Source organism: Schistocerca cancellata, chromosome 9, assembly GCF_023864275.1.
Source record: "Schistocerca cancellata isolate TAMUIC-IGC-003103 chromosome 9, iqSchCanc2.1, whole genome shotgun sequence".
Lineage (NCBI taxonomy): Eukaryota > Metazoa > Arthropoda > Insecta > Orthoptera > Acrididae > Schistocerca > Schistocerca cancellata.
Genome location: NC_064634.1, coordinates 14,713,180 through 14,740,414, shown reverse-complemented (window position 1 = coordinate 14,740,414; position 27,235 = coordinate 14,713,180). Strand labels below are relative to the sequence as shown.

Sequence of the window (27,235 nt, the reverse complement as noted above, 5' to 3'; positions counted from 1 at the left end):
TTCGTCCTCAAAGCTGCATTCAGTGCTGCTCGCTTCCGTCTCGGCAGTGTCAGTTATACGTTAACAGCGATACACAGTATGGATAGGTTTGCTGAATAAGAAGTGGCTGATATGCCTCTCGTGTGCGGGTTTACTGAATGCATTGGAAGGACAGCACAATGACGCTATGTTCAGCTCGGTGCTTCGTGTGACGGTTGTTCAATTACTCAGCGTTTTCTGTCGTACGTTTTGGTGACTGCAAATTACAGGCTTCTCTCACCGCTGTGAAGGTGGTTTCACAGTAAGTAAACTGCGATCAGTCCGAAGACTGGTTTGAACACAACAGAGCTTCACAAGGCGCGGTCCTCGTGTTGGCGGCATGCCGTTGACATCATCCGAACTTCGAAACCATTTATCCAGCAGGCTGTAGGAGGAGCTACAGCTTAACGTGGCCTCCAAATCACGATGCAGTTCGGAATGCTTCACATCAACAAACATTGCCAGAGGACAAATAAGTGATCGATATAAATCCTAGTAGTGACAGGGCGCTGAGCATGAGAACTTTGGACCCAGAGTCTGGCTGGCACTTATCCAGTGAACCACCGCGCCACACGGCAGCGACGGCAACTCCAGTAACGAAACGAATAAATCGTAGTTACGTTATTACTCTGTAACCAGCCACCGGAGGCCACAGACCGCTTATATCAAAATAGTCAGAAAACACCGCTGAACAACCTCAGTAATTTTGGTGGTGGACTATATAACCAACATTACCGTATTTTTGACTACTACATATTGAAAATATCCCTGAACATGTGCCGACCGGGGTGGCCAAGCGGTTCAAGGCGCTTCAGTCTGGAACCGCGCGACTGCTACGGTCGCAGGTTCGAATCCTGCCTCGGGCATGGATGTGTGTGATGTCCTTAGGTTAGTTAGGTTTAATTAGTTCTAAGTTCTAGAGGACTGATGACCTCAGATGTTAAGTCCCATAGTGCTCAGAGCCATTTGAACCTGAACATCTTCCGTAATGTTGTTGGTGGAGTATATATATCGATCATCACCATGTCTTTAACGACTACATATTGTATAGTATGAAAACCCGCAACATGTGTTTCCACAAACTTACAAACAGGTAGTGGTAAAAAGTTGCTGGATCCTGTTTTTCCTTTCAATGTAAGTTATTCCTCAGCCAGGGACGTAATCCTCCATTATCCTGGACAAAATAACGCAAATTCAGTAATTTGGTGACGAGCCACACCATTCGCTGCAGCAGAGCCACGGTAACGGTTTTCAAGCTCTTGGCGGTCCTACTCGGTCGTTTCGTACGACTCGGCAGTGCAGTGGAGTGGAGTGCAACAGCTGTGCCGGCTCCGAGGTTCGCTGCGCGCACACGCAACGCACTAGGCCAAGGTCGGCCAAGGCCGGCCGCCGCCCCCGCCTCCGCCCCCGCACCGACCTGTGACGTGAGCACAACAGGTGCTGCCCCCACCCCCACCAGCGCGCCGCCTGTGTGCGCTAAGTGTTAGCGGCCGACAGTTAAAAGCCCGTGGCCCAGGGGGGCAACGGCCGAGCTCTGCCGCGGGAGCCGCGGTTAAACTGCTGGTTACCTGCCAGCCGCCCTCCTTACTGTCAGCAAGACGCGCCAAACACTAAACATGATTTACTTTACCATTATACAGCGGTTGAACTGCTCGATTCAGTTATAGGTTGCCAGAATTACTTGTATTTATTGTTATGCCCCAAGCAGCTGCGACACCCTCTTTACTTTTGAAGACCTGAGTCTTATGTCTAAAATAGGTTTCGGGCAGACACAGACGTACTATAGTTCGAAACAAAATGCATTTCTTTTTAGAATGATTCTCTTGTTTCACTCGGGCACTGACAGAGTGTTCCCAAATTTCCGTTACGAACTTCTACGACTTGTAGAGAGAAGTGAGTACACAATGTTTTGAATAAAACCCATGTCCGCAAAGTCATCCGACAAAGCGTCAAAGTTATAGGCACCTGCGCCTGTAAATGTACGTATGTACAGGATGTTTCTGTGATGTTACAAACTTTCTACGACGATGGAGAAGGATAAATGTATCAGTTTGAGGTAAGGGCCCAAGTACCGAAAAGGAACGAGTGGGAAGTAAAACGCGAAAACCGTTCTGGTATCTCAGACAGTGTACTGGTACTGATGTTGCTGAAATTGTAGGGTACGCAACGTTGAGAGGTGGTATTATGGACGAAGACAAGAAAAAATTCTGGTAAAGATATGCTCTAAAATCCATGCCTGAGGACCTATGAGTATTTGTTCATCTTCGCTACTGCGAAACACTTCTCCTCTATTGAAGAAGTGCTAATTTATGCATTTTTGAGCCAATGGTTTCTGGACATTTTATACTGATTTGGTAAGTACTACCACCTCTGAAAGTTACCTACCCTGCAATCTTAGCAACACTAGTACCACTACATGTCAGAGGTACTGTCAGAGAGTCAGAATGGTTTCCGCTTGTAACTTTCGACTCGTTCGTTTCCGGTACAGGAACCGCTACCTCAAATTGATATATTTATCCTTCTCCATCATCCTAGAAAGTATGTAGCATCATCACGCGATCACCCTGCATATACGTACATTTGCAGGCGCCGGCACCTGTAACTTTGACGCTCTGTGGCGGGGTTGCATGAAGCTTCCGGTCTTGGTTTCCTGTTCAAAATATTACGCACCAATTCCCCTCTACAAGTCCTAGAAGTATGTAACGGCAATTTCCGAGTACCATGTATAAGGGACACTGAAATTAAAACGAGACAGATGGATAAAAGTTTGTCAGCTAATTATTCTTCAGGCTTTCTCGACGATCTGTTGACATCTTTGTTGTGTCGGCTAATCTGTCGGATATCTGCGTCGTTCTTCCTCGATATATCGACAACAGGTGCTACCCCATTTATTCTCAGGTAGCATCTGATGAACATAACGAGTTATGCTAGCGAAATACCGTGCGAGAACGACTCTAATATCCGGCAGAATGCCCGACACCTCAAAGGTGTCAGTAAGTAAGCTGTTTATCATTTCAAAAGTAATCGCCGTAACTATTAACACGTCTGCGGTTGTCTGCATGTTCATATGTCGCACAGGTCGTTTCAATTACAATGCAGAAGTTTCGTTGGGAACTCCTTACACATACTCCAAAGAGTTGCCATCTCTCACCATGTGATTTCCATATTCTTGGTGGTCTGAAGGGAAGGAAAGGAAAAAGGAGAAGAAGCAGAAGAAATACATCCGTGGCCGTGGATTTGCGTAGGACGAAGTGGTGCACGCCTGGGCACAATCACGGCTCCGTAGGCAACCGCAAACATTTTTCCACGAAGGCACTGACCGTCTTGTCTCACAGTGGTATAAATGTTTTAACAGTTATGCAGATTACTTTTGATATGTTAAAAAGTTTACTTGCTTTTTTTTTGCCCCATTTGCCTCATTTGACTGCCCCTTGTATGTGATGTCCTTACAACAAAATTAAAATACCACATGGTAGAATGCTATTTGTAAGTGATGCTATCTTATTCTAATAGTAATTAACTCTTCCACTTACCAAAAAGCTGAAGGGATTAGGACACAACGACAGTGAAACAGGATTGTATACGTATTTACGGTTTTCGTGGTCAGCAACGCTCTCGAACCCAAGATCCAGAAGCTAAATATTTTGTCAGCAGATGATGAGGGTTTCAGTCTCCCCCCCCCCCCCCCCCCATACGCCCTCACTCCCATCCCCCCTTCCCTCGTCCATGGAACACTCAGGAGCAAATCTCTGTGAATGCACTAAGAGAATCGAATGTAATACAACGCCCTGAGCAGACATCAGAACCAGCCCACGTTGGCTCACAACACCCACAAACGAAATACAGTAAGCAATAACTTAAGTGTTACTCTTGCTGCAGTTAGCCTAATATTGTCCACACGGCGCCTAAGGGAGCGGTTCATAAGATTATAAAAAATACCTTTCGATTATTCACTTAATATGGTTCTTCAACTTTGGTACGTAGATTTTCCCGGGATAATTTATATCCATTTTCAGGAGTCTGCCAAATCAGATTTTTGATCATTTCCATTTAGCTCTCCGTTATTCAAAGAAACCAATCAGAATTTTTGCCGCCCTTCTCTGTATACGTTTAATATTCCCCTCACAGTCCCATTCGGTATGGGTGCCAGAAGTGATTTGTCAACAGCTTTCTCTGTAAACTGGCGGCATTTTCCCAACACCCTGCCACTGAATGTGAGTCTGCCACCTACCTGACCTACGAGTGAGCCCAATAGCGTGTCAGATTCCATTTTGAACGGCGCTGTGCGGCAACATGGACTCAACAAGTCGCTGGAGGTCCTCTGCATCTACATACGTACTCCGCAAGCCACCGTACGGTGCGTGGCGGGGGGTACCTTGTACCACAACTAGTCATTGCCTTTCCTGTCCCACTCGCAGATAAAGCGAGGGAAGACGACTGTCTATATGCATCCGTAAGAGCCCTGATTTCTAGTATCTTGTTTTCGTGGTCCCTACGCAAAATGAATGTTGGCGGCAGTACGATCGTTCTGCAGTCCGCTTCAGATGCCGGTTCTCTAAACTTTTTCAGTAGCGTTCTTGGAAATGAAAATCATCTTCCCTCCAGGGTCTCTCTCTTGAGTTCCCGAAGCATATCCATAAATCTTGCATGCTAGTCGAACCTACTGGTAACAATTCTAGCAACTCGCCTTTGAATTGCTTCGATGTCTTCTTTCAAGCCGACCTGGCACGAATCCCAAACACTCCGGCGTACTCTTTTACGGATGATCCACACTTTCTTAAAATTCTCCCGATAAATCCAATTCAACCATTCGTCTTCCCTACCACAATCCTCTCGTGCTCGTTCCATTTCATATCGCTTCGCAACTAACTGTGTTACGTCCGCCCCCGGTCGCTAAATTGTCAGGGTGACGGATTGTCAGTCCTCTGGGCCCAGGTTCGATTCCCTGCAGGGTCGGAGAATTTTCTCCGCCCAGGGACTGGGTGTTGTGCTGTCATCATCGTCATCATCATCATCATCATCATCCTATCATCGTCATCGACTGCAGGTCGCCAGAGTGGCGTCAACTTGAAAGACCAGCACCCGGCGAACGGTCTGCCCGACGGGGGCCGGGCCTAGCCATACGCATAAATAAATAAATAAAATAAACTGTGTTACGCAGGACACTACTAATGCTGTATACGAACATACGGGTTTGTTTTTCTGTTCATCCGCATTAACTTACATTTTACTAAATTTAGAGCTAGCTGCCATTCGTCACACCAACTAGAAATCTTGTCCATGTCCTCCTACAGTCACCCAACGACGACACCTTCCCACACACCACACCGTCATCAGCGAACAATCGCAGATTGCTGTCCACTCTGTCTGCCAGATCTTTTATGTATAGAGAAAATAGCAACCGTCCCATAACACTTCCCTGATGTTACCCCTGTCTTCGATGAACACACTATGTTCTGTGTGGTGGTTTTTGTCTTAGAGTGCATTTTGTAAGCGAATTAATCTATAAATTGAAATGAGTGAAAAACCCGCCTCCCAATTTCCTCTGAGTCGGCGAGACGAGTGTGAGACAGAAATTAGTTAAAATTCTTCCCTCTGTATAGGAATAATTTTGGGCAAGCGTAATTTTAATGCAATGCATTTCAGATTTAATCGCTGATGGTCGGCAAGATGCCGCTGACGGACAGAGAAAATAATTCCTTAGCTTGAAGAAAGACGCCAGGAGCGCGAGGATAGATTCCTGAAAGGTTGTTCACGGTTAGGACCAGCCAGGTGATGGCAACCTAACAGATATGGGTGTTCTCATAACTCGCTGTTAAGACACAGCTTTTTATAGGAAGGTGGGGTGTATAGGGAGCAATAGAAAATACTGCCTACCCTGATAGTCTGCTGTTTCCTTACGGGACAGAGTTGTTGAACAGCACTCAGTCGGATAACTGATCCACAGTGTGGTCACTGCCCTGTACCAGGCAGTACCTGGTGTCCGCCTAAATCACAGAGGACTTCAGTCAGCACCACATGACGACGTGCTTCTCACTACAGGCTACGTAACGCTCCATCATGCTCCACCACTGCTCTCTCTATTTCTCATCTAAATGTCATGGGGACTTCACTCATTGAATTTTTTTAACTTATATTTAAACTGATTCTTGACAACTTGTAAGCTTGACATTTAACACTAATACACCTTTTCCTCCTGTCCCTGTGTTCAATATTCGACTTACGTCAAATTTGTAAATCCTGGATTAAGAGCATATCGCAATTATGGAATCGAATTGGAGATCTCCCTACCGTTTTGATTGTCGTACTGCCCTTCCCTTTCATCTACAGCACCATGAATGTCTTAGAGTATTTAATGTTGAATGGCATTCATTGGAAGCCAATTGTTAATGGAAGCGGTGACCAGGAGATGCGTAATACCATAAGACGACTGTTATCTTTTGTTAGGAGCGCTTAAATACACTCCTGGAAATTGAAATAAGAACACCGTGAATTCATTGTCCCAGGAAGGGGAAACTTTATTGACACATTCCTGGGGTCAGATACATCACATGATCACACTGACAGAACCACAGGCACATAGACACAGGCAACAGAGCATGCACAATGTCGGCACTAGTACAGTGTATATCCACCTTTCGCAGCAATGCAGGCTGCTATTCTCCCATGGAGACGATCGTAGAGATGCTGGATGTAGTCCTGTGGAACGGCTTGCCATGCCATTTCCACCTGGCGCCTCAGTTGGACCAGCGTTCGTGCTGGACGTGCAGACCGCGTGAGACGACGCTTCATCCAGTCCCAAACATGCTCAATGGGGGACAGATCCGGGGATCTTGCTGGCCAGGGTAGTTGACTTACACCTTCTAGAGCACGTTGGGTGGCACGGGATACATGCGGACGTGCATTGTCCTGTTGGAACAGCAAGTTCCCTTGCCGGTCTAGGAATGGTAGAACGATGGGTTCGATGACGGTTTGGATGTACCGTGCACTATTCAGTGTCCCCTCGACGATCACCAGTGGTGTACGGCCAGTGTAGGAGATCGCTCCCCACATCATGATGCCGAGTGTTGGCCCTGTGTGCCTCGGTCGTATGCAGTCCTGATTGTGGCGCTCACCTGCACGGCGCCAAACACGCATACGACCATCATTGGCACCGAGGCAGAAGCGACTCTCATCGCTGAAGACGACACGTCTCCATTCGTCCCTCCATTCACGCCTGTCGCGACACCACTGGAGGTGGGCTGCACGATGTTGGGGCGTGAGCGGAAGACGGCCTAACGGTGCGCGGGACCGTAGCCCAGCTTCATGGAGACGGTTGCGAATGGTCCTCGCCGATACCCCAGGAGCAACAGTGTCCCTAATTTGCTGGGAAGTGGCGGTGCGGTCCCCTACGGCACTGCGTAGGATCCTACGGTCTTGGCGTGCATCCGTGCGTCGCTGCGGTCCGGTCCCAGGTCGACGGGCACGTGCACCTTCCGCCGACCACTGGCGACAACATCGATGTACTGTGGAGACCTCACGCCCCACGTGTTGAGCAATTCGGCGGTACGTCCACCCGGCCTCCCGCATGCCCACTATACGCCCTCGCTCAAAGTCCGTCAACTGCACATACGGTTCACGTCCACGCTGTCGCGGCATGCTACCAGTGTTAAAGACTGCGATGGAGCTCCGTATGCCACGGCAAACTGGCTGACACTGACGGCGGAGGTGCACAAATGCTGCGCAGCTAGCGCCATTCGACGGCCAACACCGCGGTTCCTGGTGTGTCCGCTGTGCCGTGCGTGTGATCATTGCTTGTACAGCCCTCTCGCAGTGTCCGGAGCAAGTATGGTGGGTCTGACACACCGGTGTCAATGTCTTCTTTTTTCCATTTCCAGGAGTGTACACGGATTTGTGTCCGGCGTGACGAGAAATGTGAGAATAGCTCAGCCAGTTGACAGGTCAGAGGAAGACAATAACATTCGAGGTCTATTTTTTTTTCTGCCTCCGACAGAAAACCACAGTGAAAGGGAAATCAAAGGGAAAAGCAAAAATCGTTTATTTGCAACATTTAGCCACACCTTGCAGCTACTTCTGTTACATAGTTGCTGCTCCGACTTAGAAATGCGTCTTAGCGTCGTACCAACTTTCCAACACCGTCGACATAGAAGGCAGCTGCCTGCTATGTCTGCCAATTCCCTACGTTGGTCTGTAGCTCGATGTCTGTGCCAAAATGCTTTCTTCACAGCCAGCTGTTCATGTGAGTGGAAACGAAGATCAGAGGGAAGCAAGTCAGGGCTGTATGGTGGATCATCAAACACTGCCCATCGAGGAAACTGCAGGAGCATCTTCATTCCCCCTGCAGGATGCGGCCGAGAAACGTCGTGAAGGAAGCGCATGACAGATATGTTATGTGGGCTGCATGACATCAGGCGAAACCACTCAGCAGGACATCACAGTTGGCGGGAGAGACTATTTTGTAGGCATCTTCATGTGCTTACTTTGCGCTTAGGGCTGGCCAGTGTGGCCGAGCGGTTCTAGACGCTTCAGTCTGGAACCGCGCGACCGCTACGATGGCAGGTTCGAATCCTGCCTCGAGCACGGACGTGTGTGATGTCCTTAGGTTATTTAGGTCTAAGTAGCTCTAAGTTCTAGGGGACTGATGACCTCAGATGTTAAGTCCGATAGTGCTCAGAGCCGTTTGAACCATTTTGCGCTTAGATCCGGAAAGAGCGCCATGACGCGATAGACAAGCATACTAAACTCACTGTGAAACTCACCTACGTGAAGCTTCACCAGACTTCGGGATTTATCGAAGGTTTAAAAAAAAAAAAAAAGCCCTCTTATTACATGCGAAAAAGTGGTATATAACAAAAGTCATCAGGTAGAGGACAGCTTGAGTAACTTAAAGTTGGAGTTGTAATACGTAAACAAAAAGTTATTACATATACTAACGTTCTACTAAGTACTACGTCCCCGTAGAAAACGAAAGTAATGGCTGGACCGTCTAAAACTGGAGTTTTAATCTTATTATCTTATTATGACGCCCCACATGCGACAACAGCTGTTACTACAGGGGCACTCATTAAGTGTTGCAACATATTTTTTTTTCTGAAAGCAGGTTCGTTTTATTGACGATTCCAATACACCACATTATTTGCCTCTCTTTTGGCTGCAAAACCCTGTTTTTCAACGTAATCTCCGTGCAATGCGACGGCCTTACGCCACCTTACTGTGAGGCCCTGTATGCCCGCATGGTACCACTCCACCGGTCGACGTCGAAGCCAATTTTGTTTGCATCAGTAACCTCCCCATCATCCATGCACTGCTTCCTGCAGACTGAGCCCTTCATTGCTCATTCTGCACAGATGGTACTTCGTTTCCCCTTACGGTGTCCTGTTAGGCGGCGAGGCGCAGCGGGCAGGCGCCTTTGTGTACCAGGTGGTGGAAGAGTGTGTCGGCACTACCTACAGAGACTTCCAGTCGAGCAGCGAGGTGTCTGTCTGTGATCCGCCGGTTACCTAGAATGAGGTGTCCGCACACTGCAGCACCGCAGCAGTCACAGCTTTGGGCGTCCAGCCGGCAGGCGGGAGGTGGAACAGCTTTGCGCGACGTTGTTGCGATGACGGCAGGCACCTCTCCCGACGACTCTCCGTGCTTTTGTTCACCACTAGGTCTTCATAGGCATTCTGCAAGCGCCTATGAGTATCTGCGATCCTCTGGTTTTCCGCCAAAAGAAGCTCAATGACAGTTCTCTGCTTGGATCGCAGCTCTGTTAATGGCGCCATTTTTAAGGCTACGTATAGCGCCGCCACTTATCGGCACTTCTTGAGACTAAAGGGACTGAAGGGGGCAAATTCCACATTGTTCCACAGCAAACTCCGCATTGTTTTCAAATTTGAAGGCCCCTCGTATTTTTCTGCCACCTAAAAGCTTCTGAGACGCTGGCTCTGTCGTGGTGCAGGGCTGGCAGCAGCGCTGGTGGCTGCGGTGGTGGCCGCGGTGGCCGCCCAGGGGCAGGAGCCGAGCATCCTGGAGGCGGCGCTGCGCGCGCTCCAGCAGGGCACGCGCCACTGGAACTCGGAGCCGCGCGACGTGCCCGACGCGCAGCTGCTGGACGAGTACGACTTCGTGGTGGTGGGCGCGGGCACGGCCGGCTGCGCGGTCGCCGCCCGCCTCTCCGAGGTGCCGCACTGGTCCGTGCTGCTGGTGGAGGCGGGCCGCCACGAGAACTTCGTCATGGACATCCCCATAGCCGCCAACCTGCTGCAGGTAGCGTGCCGCGCCGCGCCGCTGTCCAGCACTTCATGTCTACAGCCTATTATGCCCAACAGGGAAAGGGGTTTTCTGCAGCCTGCACGCAACGAGCTCCTCTTTAGTTAATCACCCTAAATACACTACCAGATAAAAAAATTAGAGCACCTGGAAAGAAGACATTGATTTTCATCCGAAGACGGCATATCCCACCTGGGGGATTGCAGATGTACTGATAATGGTTTCAACGTCGTACACAAACAGCATAATTACCAGAGCGCCATTTCTCTCTGCTCTTTAACAGGCAATGACGACAGCCAGAAGACTCAGGCAAGTATGCCTTGGACACGCATTTGTGCTTCCTACAGCCAACTGAGCCATTTCTTAAAGTTGAACTGCTGTGAATAATGGCCTTCCGAGTGGTGGATGGTCCTATCAGAGAACTGCCTCACAAGTTGGACGTATTACGTCAGTTGTGTAGCTTTTCACATCTGAAGACGAGGTTCTGGTCGTCCACACAGCACAGACGCCCGCCAGGACTATCGTACTGCAAGGGCAGCAGTGGCAGGTCACAGATCGTACAGCAAGCACAGCACAGATGGCTTGTGAGGCCAGACGTGTCAACGCGAACTTTTGTGAACCGGTCATTAGCAGGGAGATTACGGGCACGCACACCTCGGGTCCGTCTTGCACTGAGGCTATAGCATCGACGTGCACGGCTCGACTGCTGCCGTTAGAGGATCGCTCGGAAGGTGGCACGGCGAGCCGCGGTCTTCTGCGATAGAAGCAGATTCTCTCTGCGTGCAAGTGAGGGTCGTTTGTTCGTACGATGTAGAGCTGGTGAGTGCTGATTCGTAGAGTGCATTCGTCCAAGAGACATTGGCCACACCGCAGGCCTAATGGTCTGACGTGCGATGACTCTTCTTCACCTTTACTGTTTCTTGAGGGGACGCTAACCAGTTCTTGCAGCAGCAAGGTGATGTGTTGTTCCAACAGGATAATGCTCGCCCACACACTGCCCGTGAAACTGAACGTGCTCTGGAAGTTGCGCAGCACCTTCCCTGGCCAGCACAATCGCCAGACAGAGCATGTGAGAGATATCACGCGACAAGATGAGAGTCGTCAATCAACAACTCTTAAAGAACTACGTGGAAAGATTGAGCAAGTGTGGCATAACACATCCTAGGACAGTATTCGCTATCTTCAAGATCGAATGATTGCCAGCGTCAGCCCCTGCATTGCCGGATGAGGAGACTACACCATTTCCCAATACGTATCTTTCAGCATGGGTCAATAACTGGTAACTCAGAACCGGTTGTGCTATTGATCTGTAAATGCAGTCATTTCATGTATGCCATATGCACTGTTGCAACAATAATTCGAGAAGTGAATTGGACAAGTGAATTGAATAGCTCTAAAAGAGTTAACCATTTTTTTCTGGCAGTGTAGATAGTGGTCGGAGCATACAAGACCTGCTCCAAACCGAGTCACGACAAATATTTTCCGAAGTTGTGGAGAAACTACTGAGTCATGGCAGGAAGCAGTACCTTGCGGAAGCGTCATCAGCGCGCGTAGAAAACGCCCAGTAGAACTGTCAACATTCTGCTCTTGATTCTGCACTAACTGTTAAATAATTTCGTGGTGCGGTCTGGAGCTTGCGAAATCGAGAACTCAGCAAGCAGCTCTCGTGAGTTGTAGAGGTCATGCGCCCTCTGGTGCGGACGTTTTTTTTTTGTCATCAGTCTACTGACTTGTTTGATGCGGCCCGCCACGAATTCCTTTCCTGTGCTAACCTCTTCATCTCAGAGTAGCACTTGCAATCTACGTCCTCAATTATTTGCTTGACGTATTCCAATCTCTGTCTTCCTCTACAGTTTTTGCCCTCTACAGCTCCCTCTAGTACCATGGAAGTCATCCCCTCATGTCTTAACACATGTCCTATCACCCTGCCCCTTCTCCCTGTAAGTGTTTTCCGCATGTTCGTTTCCTCTCCGATTCTGCGCAGAACGTCCTCAATCCTTATCAGTCCACCTAATTTTCAACATTCGTCTATAGCACCACATCTCAAATGCTTCGATTCTCGTTCCGGTTTTCCTACAGTCCATGTTTCACATTCACAGAAATTTCTTCCTCAAACTAAGGTCGATATTTGATACTACTAATAGTAGACTTCTCTTGGCCGGGAGTGCCGTTTTTGCCAGTGCTACTCTACTTTTGATGTCCTCCTTGCCCTGTCCGTTATTGCTTATTTTGCTGCCTAGGTAGCAGGATTCTGTAACTTCCTCTATTTCGTGACCATCAATCCTGATGTTAAGTTTCTCGCTGTTCTCATTTCTGCTACTAGTGATTACTTTCGTCTCTCTTAACAGTGGAATTCCCGTTGCACTCTTAATGTTATCACCCTTGCTTTTAACGTCACCGAAGGTTGTTTTGACTTTCCTGCATGCCGAATCTGTCCTTCCGACAATCATTTCTTTTTCGATGTCTTCACATTTTTCCTGCAGCGAATTCGTCTTAGCTTCCCTGCACATATTTCATTCCTCAGCGACTTGTATTTCTGCATTCCTGAGTTTCCCTGAACGTTTTTGCACTTCCTCCTTTCATCGATCAATTGAAGTATTTCTTGTCTTACCCATGGTTTCTTTGTACCTACGTTTGCTTTCCCAACTTCTGTGATGGCCCTTTTTAGAGATGTCCATTCCTCTTCAACTGCACTACCTACTGAGCGTTCCCTTATTGCTTTATCTTTAGCCTTAGAGAACTTCAAGCGTATCTCGTCTTTCGTTAGTACTTCCGTATCCTATTTCTTTCCGTACTGATTCTTCCTGACTAATGTCTTAAACTTCAGCCTACTCTTAATCACTACTATATTGTGATCTGAGACTAAATCTGCTCCTGGGTATCTCTTACAATCCAGTATCTGATTTTGCAATCTCTGCTCGACCATGATGTAATCTAACTCAAACACTCCCGTATCACCCGGCCTTTTCCGAGTATACCTCCTCCTCTTGTGATTCTTGAACAGGGTATTCGCTATTACTAGTTGAAACTTGTTACAGAACTCAACTGGTCTTCCTCCTCTCTCATTCCTAGTCCTAAGCACATGTTCTCCTCTATCCTTTTCTTCGACTCCTTCCCCTACAATTTCATTCCAGTCACCCATGACTATTACACATTCATCCCCCTTTACATACTGTATTACCCTTTCAAAATCCCCATACACTTCCTCTGTCTCTTCATATTCATTTTGCGGCGTCGGCATGAACTATCGTTGTCAGTTTTGGTTTGGTGTTGATTCTGATAAGAACAACTCCGTCAACTGGTCTGTTCACAATAACACACACTCTGCCCCAACTTACTGTTCATAACGAATCACACTTTCATTATACCATTTTCTGCTGCCGTTGATATTACCCTATACTCATCTGACCAGAAATCCTTTTCTTCTTTCCACCTCACTTCACTGACCCTTGCTATATGTACTTTGAGCCTTTGCGTTTCCTTTTTCAGATTTTCTAGTTTCCCAACCATGTTAAAGATTTTGACATTCCACGCCCCCAACTCGTAGAACGTTGTCCTTTCGTTGATTATTCAGTGTTTTACTCGTGGTAACCTCCTCCTTGGCAGTCCCCTCCTGGAGATCCTAATAGGGGACTATTTCGTAATCTTTTGCCAATGGAGAGATCATCATGACAGTTCTTCAGTTACAGGCCACATGTCCTGTGGATACACGTTACGTGTCTTTAATGCAGTGGTTTCCATTGCCTTCTGCATCCTCGTGCCGATGATCATTGCTGATTCTTCCGCCTTTAGGGGCAGTTTCCCACGCCTAGGACGAGAGGGCGCCCTGAACCTCTGTCCGCTCCTCCGCCCTCTTTGACAAGGCCGTTGGTAGAATGAGGGTGACTTCTTATGCCGGAAGTCTTCGGCCGCCAATGCTGATTATTTATCAAAATTTAAGCAGCGGCGGGATTCGAACTCAGGATCGAAGACGTTTTGATTATGAATCAAAGACGCTACTCTTTTTTTTGCGTTTTGTTCGTTGTCGATCGTTGTGTTTGGTCGTTGCGGACGTCGCAGGACATCCTGTTCAAGTTCGGTGGTTGATCCTTCCACTCAGTTTTTTATTACAGAGGCCAACCGGCTCTCTGACCGAACACGCTGAGCTACCGTGCCGGCTGACAACCCCTAGACCACTGGTGCTCACCAGAATGGTCACGTAATGCTTGGCAGTAATGAAATCTTGCAGTGTAACGATGTGGCTCATTGAATACTAACATATGGCTGCGCAAATTATCACCGGACTCTTGTCATGATGCATTCTTGAAATGTGAACTCGGCTAGAAGTTGGAAATAGTGTGAAACAAAACGTGTCCGACCTAATTACGTTCTTCCATTGTTCCACAGTCCAGCTTTTATGGCTTCGGCAAGACATTTTTCTGTTACGGGCGTTTGAATCACTGATGAATGGTTTTGGAATTGCAGCTAGCCCTGCAATTCCATGATTATCGAGCTCTCTTCACGTTCTTTTGGTGCCGATAGGATTCGCGAGTGCGGCAGTGACTTTTGCAGCTGTGTCACGATCATTCAGCGTTGTGACTTGCCAGAAGATGCTTTTCTGTTTTCCTTGTATGCGGCATAAATCTTCGATACGGTGCCTCTCGGAACACCGGGCACTTCGGCTGCCTTGTTTACGGAAACACCGACCATACGAGCGTCAGCAACTTTCCCACGTTCGAATGCTCTGAGCTCCGGTATAAAACAAAGCAGCTACGTAGGGCACTGTTGTGACCGCGACTGGTACTTGCAAGGTGTTGAGGATATTGCACAGGCGCTGTTCGTGGTTAAACACCACAGAGTAACTTGCAGGCTTGTCTAGAAACTGCATTTACCTTCACGCATTCATTTCCCGCGGTGCTTCCATATTTCTGTCCAACACCTGTAACGCTTTAGTAGTGTGTTTCGGAAGGCTTGAACTGGTGATTCTGAGGGGTGAACCAAGTTACTCAATGCCGTACCGAAGATAGAGACAATCCGAAATCTAGATTTCTGCTTTAGTAATTTCGTGTTCTCGGCAACTATTACTAAGCGTAGGCGTTTTCAGTAAAAAGGGTGATCTCAGAGCGAAGCAAGCAGGCATTGGTTGGCTGAAGTCCATGTTGGATGGAAGTGACGCACTTGTCTGGGGTTAATTCACGCCCATCAGGTTTTCGTACTAAGTTACAAGTGTTGTTTTATGTGCATCTCCCCCTATTTACTTTGAACTGCATTCCTGTTTGTTGCTGTGGAGATTATTAGCGATAATAGAAATTAGGAGGCGGTACCTAGAACTGTTAGCGGTCAAGATATCTCATTCCAGTAGTCGAACCTAGCGTTCTTTCCAGAAAGTAGTCGTGGAGATTGTCTCGCGCTCTGCACAACGCCAGAAGCACGTGCATTCTGGCCGCGGCCGGGTCTATAGTTCACGCGACACGCGGAAGATCAGAGGCACGGGCGAAAGGAGCGTTTCAGTCCCCGTAGCCGCCAACAGTTAGTTATCTGGTGCTGCTTGACTGTGATCAGACTCGGGGCGTATATCCTGGCAGGCTTAAAGTTGCTGTACTAACACTCGCCTATAAAAGTGGAAAAAACAAACCGCCTCTAAATACAGAGCTGTTTAACACACAGCAGTGTTTTATAAAGTTTTTGAGAAAATCGCCGGCAGAATACTGTCTCAGTTTTCTGAGAATTTCCTTATGGCCTCTTAGTTTCACTTTCGTCGAGGATTTCCTACACAGAAAGCAACCCAAGTCCAAGAATATCCTGTTTATACATGTAGTCTGTGATGTTGCCAGCACCTTTAATTACGTGGATCCTGAAATTCTACTTGTCAAACTAAAGTGTTATGGCATTAATGGCATTTCTGTTGCATAGATGTGGTTCTCATAACAGGAAACAGACAGCCAATTTGACAGACTGCAGCACACGAATCAAACGAACCTCAAGTAAGGATAACATCGTACGGAGATAAGTTCAGTATCTGCTCGTCTCCTTAACGGACATGAATTACCTTGCAGTGAACATAAACGATGATTTATAAACTGGTATACTTGTTTATCAGCAATAATTACACTGAAGGGCCTTAACTAAACCGACCAGGCAAAGTTTGGAAGGTAGCTGCACAGGCCTTCTGCAATAGTTTCACAACCATTACTTTAAGTCTTCATTTCGTAAATTTCCCTGTACATTTACTCTCTAACAATCATTGTCGCTGACAAAAAAAAAATCATTTTCAGCCATACTGTGAATTGCAAAATCGTAAGTTGTCACCTTAAAGCAGAACCCATTGGCAGCGACCCTGCTACTTTGCGTTCTCCATGCCGGTGACATCGTCCACAAAACGCTGCTGTCCAGTCTCTCCATGTGTGTGTGTTGGGGTTTTTTTTTTTTTTTTGTGGTTTTAGGGCGCAAAACTGCTATGGTCATTAGCGCCCAGCCCGTGACTTAAGACAGTAAAAAACCGAAATTGAAAACCAGCAGCAATGGAAACAAACTCATAAAATTGGAGAAACTAAAAGTAGAAAGAATGCTTAAAAATCCAGTACAGACAGGGGGCGGTTGTCCCAAAAAAAAAAAAAAACTTCAAATGACTGATGTCATTTCACTGTCACTAATAAACTGGAGAACGCGGTCGGCTGAGCGCGTGTCATCTGCTAAAATCGACGATAGATCAGGCGATAGCTGTAGACGGGAGCGTAACGGATTAAAATAGGGGCATTCAATTAAAAGGTGTCTGACCGTCCACGGCTGAGAGCAGTGGGGACAGAGTGGAGGAGGATCACCGCTTAAAAGATGTCTATGGCTAAAAAGACAGTGCCCTATCCGGAGTCGAGCTAAAATTACCTCCTCCCGACGACGCGTTCGGGAGGAAGAAGTCCAAGCGCAAGAAAGGGCTTTCACTTCCCGCAATTTATTACGGGGAAGTGTTGACCAATGCGCATGCCATAAATGAGCAACTTGGCGACATAAACCGCTCCGTAGATCGGTGAAGGGAAGCGACTGAATAGCTGGCCGAGGAAGAGAGACTGCAGCCTTGGCCGCCATATCGGCCGCCTCATTCCCACAGATACCAGCGTGACCCGGGAGCCAGAGGAACGCCACCGAGACGCCCCCCAGGTGGAGCAAGCGCAGACAGTCCTGAATCCGATGGACCAGAGGGTGCACAGGGTAAAGAGCTTGGAGACTGAGGAGAGAGCTGAGAGAATCTGAGCAGATAACGTACTGTATCCGCTGATGGCGGCGGATGTAGTGGACAGCCTGGAGAACAGCGTAAAGCTCCGCAGTATAAACCGAACACTGGTCGGGAAGTCGAAAGCGATTTGGGGTGTCGCCAACAATATAGGCACTCCCTACACCTAATGATGTTTTCGAGCCGTCGGTGTAAATAAACGTGGCGTCCGTCATTTGTGCACATAGAGCAGCAAATGCCCGACGATAAACAAGTGTAGGGGTACCATCCTTGGGAAATTGACAAAGGTCACGGAGCAGGCAGATCCGGGGACGGAGCCAAGGCGGTGCTGTACCCCAAGTTGTCAAAAAGGTTTTCGGAAAGCGGCAGGAAAGAGAATGGAGCAATTGACGGAAGCGGACTCCCGGGGGTAGTACGGAGGAGGAGCGGCCTGCATACCCTACATCAAAGGAGGCGTCGAAAAAAAGGTCATGGGCTGGATTAGCAGGCATGGAAGACAGATGGCTAGCATAACGACTCAGGAGGACTGCTCGCCGATTGGACAGCGGAGGTTCAGCAGTCTCAGCATAAAGGCTTTCCACAGGGCTAGTGTAAAAAGCTCCAGACACTAAACGTAATCCACGGTGGTGGATAGAGGCGAGACGCCGAAGAATAGACGGCCGAGCAGAGGAGTAGACTATGCTTCCGTAATCCAATTTTGAGCGCACTAAGGCGCGATAGAGGCGGAGAAGGACCACTCGGTCCGCTCCCCAGGAGGTACCATTCAGGACACGGAGGGTGTTAAGCGATCGCAGACAGCGAGCCGAAAGATAGGAGACGTGGGAGGGCCAGCACAGTTTTCTGTCAAACATAAGACCCAAGAATTTAGCGACGTCTGAAAACGGAAGGTTGACAGGACCTAGATGTAAGGAGGGCGGAAGAAACTCCTTACGTCGCCAAAAATTGACACAAACGGTCTTACTGGGTGAGAAACGGAAGCCGGTTTCGATGCTCCACGAGTGGAGGCGATCGAGACATCCTTGAAGACGTCGTTCAAGAAGGCTGGTCCGTTGAGAGCTGTAGTAGATCGCAAAATCGTCCACAAAGAGGGAGCCCGAGACATCAGGAAGGAGACAATCCATAATTGGATTTATGGCGATGGCAAACAGTACAACACTCAGCACGGATCCCTGGGGTACCCCGTTTTCTTGGGAGAAAGTACGGGAGAGAGTAGTGTTCACCCGCACCCTAAAAGTGCGCTCTGCCATAAATTCGCGAAGAAAAAGGGGCAGCCGGCCTCGAAAGCCCCAAGAGAACAGTGTGCGGAGGATGCCTGTCCTCCAACAGGTATCGTATGCTCTCTCCAGATCGAAAAATATTGCTACCGTTTGGCGTTTCCGGAGAAAATTGTTCATGATATAAGTGGAGAGAGCAACAAGATGGTCAACTGCAGAACGATGCTTCCGGAATCCGCATTGGGCTGGTGTTAAAAGACTGCGGGATTCCAGCCACCAAGCTAAACGGTAATTCACCATACGCTCCAAAACCTTACAGACACTACTCGTGAGAGAAATGGGGCGATAGCTAGAGGGGAGATGTTTGTCCTTTCCAGGTTTCGGAACAGGAACGACAATAGCTTCCCGCCACCGTTTGGGAAAGGTACTATCGGTCCAAATTCGATTATAAAGGCGAAGGAGGTAACGCAGACTAGGGGTTGATAAATGCAGCAACATTTGGACATGGATACCATCCGGTCCCGGGGCGGAGGAGCGAGAAGATGAGAGGGCATGTTGGAGTTCCCGCATGGAGAAAACAGTATTGTAGCTTTCGTGATTTTGAGAGGAGAAAGCAAGAGGTCGCACTTCCGCTGCACGTTTCTTCGGGAGAAACGCTGGCGGGTAATTTGAAGAGCTCGAAATCTCAGCAAAGTGCTGACCCAACGAGTTAGAAATTGCGACGGGGTCCACTAAGGTATCATGCGCGACAGTGAGCCCAGAGACCGGGGAGAAACTAGGCGCGCCTGAGAACCGTCGAAGCCGACTCCAAACTTCCGAGGAGGGAGTGAAGGTGTTAAATGAGCTAACAAAGAATTTCCAGCTTGCCTTCTTGCTATCGCGGATGACGCGACGGCATCGCGCACGGAGCTGCTTATAGCGGATACAGTTGGCCAAAGTAGGATGGTGGCGGAAGTGTGTGTTGGGGTGCAGGACGTGGCAGAAGCTGTTGCGCATTTCAAGTGTGTTCTAGAGATGGGCAAAACTGTTCTTTTCAGAGATTGAATCAGAACTGTTCACTCCCTGAAATGAATTAGCTCTTTTTCATGACTCACCACTCATTTACAGTAGAAAATAAATGGAAGGCACATTGCCCTTTAAACTTGGTTTATTCCAGTACTATACCTGTATTTTGATCTTGAACACAGATAATGAGTAAGAATTTTGTATTGTTTATTGTAATTTCCACGATATGACAAAGTTTTTGATTATTGATTTATTTTGCACTATCGTGGTTTTTTGGGTGATCGGAAAATTAGTAACTTGAGATTTACATTAACAATATATTTGGCTATAATGTATTAAAATTTCATTAACCTCATACAAATACATTGCAAGCCATATATTTTTGAAGTGAACGTTTCCTTCCGAAGACGCCTAAAATCGCAAAATATAAATTTGACTGTAAAACGAAAGTGCTCCATATAGCCTTACGCAGAATAAAACAAGGAAAATATTGGTGTATCACATTTTGCGATACATTTATCGGTTCGCTCGTAATTAAAGCGTAAATTCGAGTGGCCATAACAAAAATCCTATAGTAAGAGGAGTTATCAGGAACCTAATCTAATCAGTTTAAACAAATAAAAATAAAATAAAAACAATTGATGTATACATAACATAATAATGTAATATACATAGCGGTATTACTACGAAGAACAATATCCAGTAGGGACGAACTCCGATGCAGAGGCACTGAGTCGAGTAGGTCGAGCTGCGAGCTGTATTACTGCGTGAGCTGAGACCGCAGCGACCAGAGTGACACCTGAGTCACTTTGCTCAACGCTCTGGCTAGAGTCGAGACGGTGGGGTGAGCGTTGAGCGGGCGAGTTCCGAGGGTGGGGGAAGCGGTGAACTCACCCGCTCTGAGACAAATCGTCCATTCCCTTGCGAGCAGGTTGTTGCAAGTAGTTCCTATGTTATCCGCTAGGTGGCTCTTTGTCCTGTTGCTCGCATCAGCTGCCCAGAGGGCAGGACGTGCGACTGAAACGATCGCCGACAGAGTGCGACACTTCACGCGGAAGACGACGCACAGAGACGGCACAGCATATGTGAAACACAAAATCCAATGGAGCACTGCACAATGCAGGCAGCCAAGGTAGAAGCTGGGCAGAGGCCGGCGCTGGCTGTGTTGTGTGGCGTGCACAGTGCTCTGACCAGCAGAGGCGCTGCTGATATGCTCCGTCTCTCTCTCTCTCTCTCTCTCTCTCTCTCTCTCTCTCACTCTCTCTCTCACTCTGCCGTGGGAAACGTTTGGAGCTACCGTTCTTTTTTTCTGAATCACTGATTGTTCACTCCTTTGAAAGATTCAACTCTATGAATTAGTTCAAGAGCGGATCCCCCATCTCTAGTGTGTTCCCTAGAGAACCGATCGAAATTCTTTGTGACATCGTATCTTTCATTGAGGGCATTCTCTTCCTTCAGCGTCCATCAATCTATGCTTTCATTGTCTATCAAGCTTCCCAGAAATACAATGCCACAACATCACAGACCGGTTCAGTCTTCACTTGGCTGAAGTTCACGTATAGTAGCGCAGAAGGCGTCCACACGCTGCCTATCAAGGAGCTACTGGCTCGGATAAGACATCGTTCGTTCTCCACAAAATGTTGCTCGTATCTCCTTCACTTAAACGCGAATCAATTCAGTGTGGAGGTCAAGGGAGAAACGACACCACGTTGTCAAGCACCAGGGAACACATCATCGTGAAGAGCGGCTACAGCGCTTGTAATCTCTGCATATTTTTTGCAACTTTCGTTCGTGGCTTGCTCTCGGCACGCTGAGGAAAGACATGGAGTGACGAGAAAATCCCTGTCTTGAAACACTTGAGTAACTCTCCTAGGAAGAGAAGCAAATGTTAGTCTTGCAGAAAAATATACAGCGACGTGGGAACTAGGTCCCGGACACGACTGCGGAGATATTCAGCTGCTGCACCTCTGTGCAGGTACTTCCCAGTCACATGGGAGAGGAGTGAGATTGCGGCACCGCTGGGACGTTCACGAGTGTTTCGTACCAACCTCCTACATATGCAGGTCAACCATATTCGATGTTCTACACGTTGACCAACTCATGCACTGTTTTAAGCGATTTTCTGCTCACAGTTGCGGTAATACAAGGCTTGTTTCCCATTACATTTTCATATTAACGATGTGAAGCATGTAGAAAAAGAAAAGAATGCACTTACAATCATCACATTGCACACAAACAGATAATTTATGTCTGAGATACCAGATCACGACTCAAGCTGGCGCACTGTCAGGCGCCAACGCGGTCACGAAATGTGCTTCAACAACACTTCGAAGAGGGGTCAAGAATATCACCTTTAGATAGACATTGGAAGGAAATGCAGGGAAGTCGCCTGGAATGGTGAGTTGCAATACTCACAGCTCAATGTAAAGGTAAAAATACATCTAAAGGGAGCATGCGATGCGATTTCAGTGATTAATGTGTCGGGTGGGAAGGATATCAAAGCTGTTGCTTTCTCTTCTGAGGTAACCTGGCCGCAACTGCTGTAACTGGTCTCTGTTTATTTATCGTATGGTTTTACAAATCAACAGAAGAATCTACAACCAAATGAAAATGTCCGAATGCGACAACCAGTCCAGGGCCCTCTGAGCCCCTTGGTGCAGAGTCTTCAGATGACCGGCAAATACTCGAATTTGGCACTTGTTAACTATGTGGGTTTTTTTTTTCTTTTTTTACCCCGCACTCGCAGTAATTAGGCAGATGGAAAGCCCACTTTTGCAAGGAGTAACCATACTTCCCTTGACCGCCCTAATGCAGCTCAGCCTTCACCAGGTTTGCTGCGGTAGTTGGGAGCCCTCAGAGTTCCTTGCTGGATCTTAAACCAGGTGAGCGTTACCGGCTGGATGTGCATTTAGCTTTGTCGCCACTTTGAAGTCACGTCGAAAGAACTGATAATTTGTGAGTCAACCCTAGGTGGTTTCCGTAATTTCAGATTAGTTGTTGGTAGATCTTGTACAACATCATACAAGCGAGAGTTCTTATGAGCTGTGATCTTCTTGAGGAGTATTATCTTAGCCGCTTTCGTCCATAGATCTTATGGCGTTGTGGAGCAACATTAGCTGGAACAGGTAATCATTAAATGGGGGTAGCTCTAACAGTCCCAGTGATAACGCTCATGGCTTCATTGACACTGCATTGCGTTCGCCAACAGGCCACTGTGCAGGCAGGTGGTGTACGTAATTTTATGTGGCCTACATTTACATGAGGTGAGTTGCGGCACACAGTGCGTCTGCCATCGTCTCTTGCCGGCAAACAACACTGACTCGATGAACCCTCTGCCAGGCACTTAAATGTGATTTGCAGAGTATCCATGTAGATGTACATTAACATTTCTTTGTCCATCGAACCCACCCCACCGACGACCTGTACTTTCAGCGCATTATCGGATTGATCTGCTAACAAGCCATGGACATGAGGCCGCTCTTTGGGCTACCTTTCAATCCCCATACCCTCCGTCTATCTCTCTACCTCTTTATCTCTCTCCCTCTCTCTCTCACACACACACACACACACAATATATATATATATATATATATATATATATATATATATATATATATTCACTCACCTTCCCTCTGCCCATGCTCATCTGATCGCAGTCCTATTGAGCACATTTTTGATGGCACTGGGCGAGATGTGTGAGTCTTAGATGGAACTTCGACCAGTCGCCCTTTATCCTGTACTGCTGTTGCGGAGTTAAGAGTCAAGTTGGCTCTTCAACGTTTGCTGTGTCTCGTCAAGTCTTTCCCATTATACCTTGGCTCTATCGTGAGAGTTTTAGAAGTCGCTTCACGTTCCTAGATAGGTATGTCTAATTCACCTATCGATGAATGTAATGGCATCTCGGGAAAGACTACAATATACCACCGTCAGCCCAAAAAGTTTCGAGACCGGTGTAATAAAAAATAGAGAAAAATTAAGAAGGCTTTTTAAGGCTTCAGGTGTTCTCCCTCAAATACAACGCACAGAACGTTCATGCAACCATGTGAAACTTCCAGAAAAATCTTCCAATGCAATGTTGTTCATCTTTCCTGTCACATTCGCACCCTCTTCGATCTTGGCGAACCATCAGATATCCGGTCTGCACGTTGTCGTTTCATAATAGGTTCGTATTGGTATCATCAAGTCTCGTTACCTGTGACGGTTTTTTTTTTTCACAAAATAGATGTCCGAGTGCTTATAACTGGTTAGTCGAATGCACTTTTTTACGGTTACAGTTGTTAGTTCGAGCTGTCACAGTACTTACTGCGATGACGTCAATTTATACGCCAGAAATAAAATTAGCCTCAGAACTTTTTGGAAGGACGGTGTAGTTGCTTGGAAAGACAGGAAATGTTTGCCACCATTCTTGTTGATTAATTCACGAGTTAATCCTTTACTTCTCCCTGTATGGATAACAACAGAAGAATTCATAACTTTCCAAGGTAGGTACAAATGTTCAGTGGCTGTTGCTGTGTGTAACTGTGACAGCGGTCGTGAAACAGCCATATGGGTTTGTTAGGCTAAAGACGCAGCCGCTTTTCACGTCAAAAGGGGATTCTGTCCAGTGAGTAGGTCCAACTCGTGACGTGCGATTCTGGGTCTGCGGCTACCCTCGTATAATTGCTCTAACATATCCACTAAACTCAAAACAATTTCCAATAGCAAATTTCTTTAGATGTGTGAATGCGTGGAGGTCATAAGGGCAAAATATGGTTGGTATTGTGGCTGTTCAAACAATTCGAACATGAAATCTCTCACTTACCGTTGTCAAAATACTCTTGTAGTAAACGTTTTGCACTGATCAAATAGGATTTTTGCATTGCAGGATTTCTTTTTGCCATCTGCCGAGAAAATGATGAAGATTATGCTGCGTAACTAACAAGAGGAATCCCTTTTGCAACCCCGTAAACATTGGCTATAGTCTAGCAGATGATATCTGCTTCACCTCTTTTCTGTGTAGCACTCTATCCTGAGCCCACTTTCGAAACTGGTGCTTAGTTTCTCTCGCGAAGCAGCACAATCACGCCGCATTTACAGAAAGAAATTGCGTCACAAAATCAGTTGGTTTTCATTTTGCAAAACACTGTGGAGGAGGGCCTTTTAGTGTTTCCTGTTGCCAGCATTCAACAAATGCGTTTTATATATTGTATGAAGCTTTTCTACATATATCAGCTTTTTTCATACTTCATTTGCCATGTAAGAAGTAGACCACTCTCCTTTGACATTCTTACTGCGTCAGCTTATCACATTATCATCCTATGTCCCACAGCAACACCATAATGGACGTTATCTCGCTATTTTAACTTGTTTTTTTTCTGTTTGGGAGCTTCCTTGAGCTGTATGATGATCGAAAAATGTGCGGCTGCGTTTGAATTCTCACTAGTTTTTTAAGGGCTGAAATACGAAGAACGATACTCATTGATCATTACGAACTGTGCAGAAATTTTCGTTGACGGTGTACCCCTCAGGACAAAGAATGCCAAACATCAGCGTATTCCGGTTTATATATTTGAACGAAAACACCACGACACTACTTCAGAAAGCCATACGAACAAAATATCCCGCAGATCAAGTTTTCAAATTGCGCAGGGTGTACCGAGATAATAAATATATTTCACTGATGTGAAAGTTGTCTCTATACTAGAGAGAGAAATTCTCTCATGTTTTAGCCAGTCGGTATCCCACTTGTGAGACCAGCTGTGTGCGTGAGTGCGTGCGTGCGTGCGTGTTCGTGTTCATACACATAGTGGTGTAACAAAGTACTAGGGAATAATTCATTAGTAATTAGTTCGTTTGATCGTCTGCATGTTTTATTCTCTGCCCACCCCCCCTCCCGGCCGTCTCTCTCTCTCTCTCACTGTCTCTCTCTCTCTCTCTCTCTCTCTCTCTCTCTCTCTCTCTCTCTCTCTCTCTCTCTCTCTCTCATACACACAAACAGACATACAATGCACATTCATCACGGTCCATTCACCTTCGCATCGGGAGTCTCCATCCAAGGCTCCAAGAGACAAAGCGTAGCCGACGCCCAGTGGACTGAGATTTCCATCTGCCCAACGCCTGCAGGCGAACAATTAATTTCTACGGCCGTGTCATCCACGCGAGGAACGGCCACGTCTGAAAGTGAAAAGGCCCGCAGAAAGCGCCAGAGGAATTCTCCCGCTGCTCTTTCGGAGGGCCGCTCGCGCAGTGTGGCCATCTTGTCCCAGTGAAAGTAGAGAAAAGCCACTGGTGGAAGCTGTAGGTAGCAGGTCTGCGCGGAAGTAAAACCAGCATTTCGCCTGGCGAATGTGGTTTTTCAACAGGAGAGAGCAACTTCCGTGTTTACTTTCAATCGAGGTGGCCACATGTTAACATCATTTAGGAAATACAGCTGCACATAGTGGCTAATCCAGACCCTAACTGAGCTTGGACTGCTATTTTGGAGAAACAATGTTCAAATCCTTGTATAACGATTGCAGCGATTTTTCTTAATCATTTGAGACGAATACCTTGATGGCTCCTTAAACAAATCAACTTCCTCCTTTTAGTCCGATCTTTAATTCAGTCTCCGCTGACCTCGACGTTGACGGGATGTTAAACACCAATCCTCTCTCCTAGTCAGGTCTGCCATTTTGAAATAGCATAAATGGTGGAAGCTCGAGCGTCAAATACACGGACGAAGCGAAACTAATAGCTCCTGTAAGCCCCTCAATTGTGTCAGGCGTGACAAACGGGGATGGATTATCACCAGCTCTGTGTCATCTGGCACTCGAGAAAATGTAAGTAGTAAGTGACAAATATCATTATGACGGCGTTTATTTGGGCTACAGACACTTCGCGTATTAGACTAAGCAAATAATTTTCTTTTGGGCTGCGACACAGTTCCAGGGTGAATGACATCACGTAGATATGTAATGCAGCAGTGAAAAGCTGCTGGCAAGATCACTTCGAACCATACTTGTACATGGTCTTCGCTTTGTTCACCTTTCATGGCCGACAACCTTCTCCATGTTCCGTAAACTATTCTTTAGTCTTACAATGAGACTACACTTTCAAACGAAACTATGAGACTGATTGTTTCATGAGATGATCTGTTGTCCTGTTTCAGTATTCTGTCTCTCTGAGAGGAAGTTAGCCCAACTGCAGCGGTGCAAACCATCCAGTACAAGATTTTTGCAACGGTCGCCACCATATTATTATGGTTTCTATAACATTACGTGCGGTAAAACAAAGTTTTTTTTCTTTCCTTTTGGTGCCCAGAAAAGTTTCGATATCTGTGTACCAATTTATTTACGCTTCGCTTTATTTTTGAAGTTTCACATAATTTGAACATCATCAACTTCCATGTACAAAGACAGTCTGAGTCCATCTATTCCAAGACAATGCTTCCTATTCCCACAACCGCCTGGGGCATGTGGTTCCGTCGGTCAGCTGACAGTAGTGAATGTCTTCAGTGTTCCGTGATACTTCAGAAGAGACGTGTCATCTGCCGCTGTATTTTCAGACATTATATCTAGTG

General features: G+C 47.0%; 1 protein-coding gene across 1 annotated transcript in view; it reads left to right on the top strand.

Moving 5' to 3' along the window:
* The window catches only part of LOC126100703 (glucose dehydrogenase [FAD, quinone]-like), a 159,176-nt gene that overhangs the window by 60,824 nt on the left and 71,117 nt on the right, over nt 1-27,235 (top strand). Inside the window, exons 6-7 of the mRNA XM_049911319.1 lie at nt 1,316-1,500; nt 9,962-10,269. Of these exons, the coding sequence (XP_049767276.1) occupies nt 1,316-1,500; nt 9,962-10,269 (493 nt within the window). The remainder of the gene's footprint in view (nt 1-1,315; nt 1,501-9,961; nt 10,270-27,235) is intronic.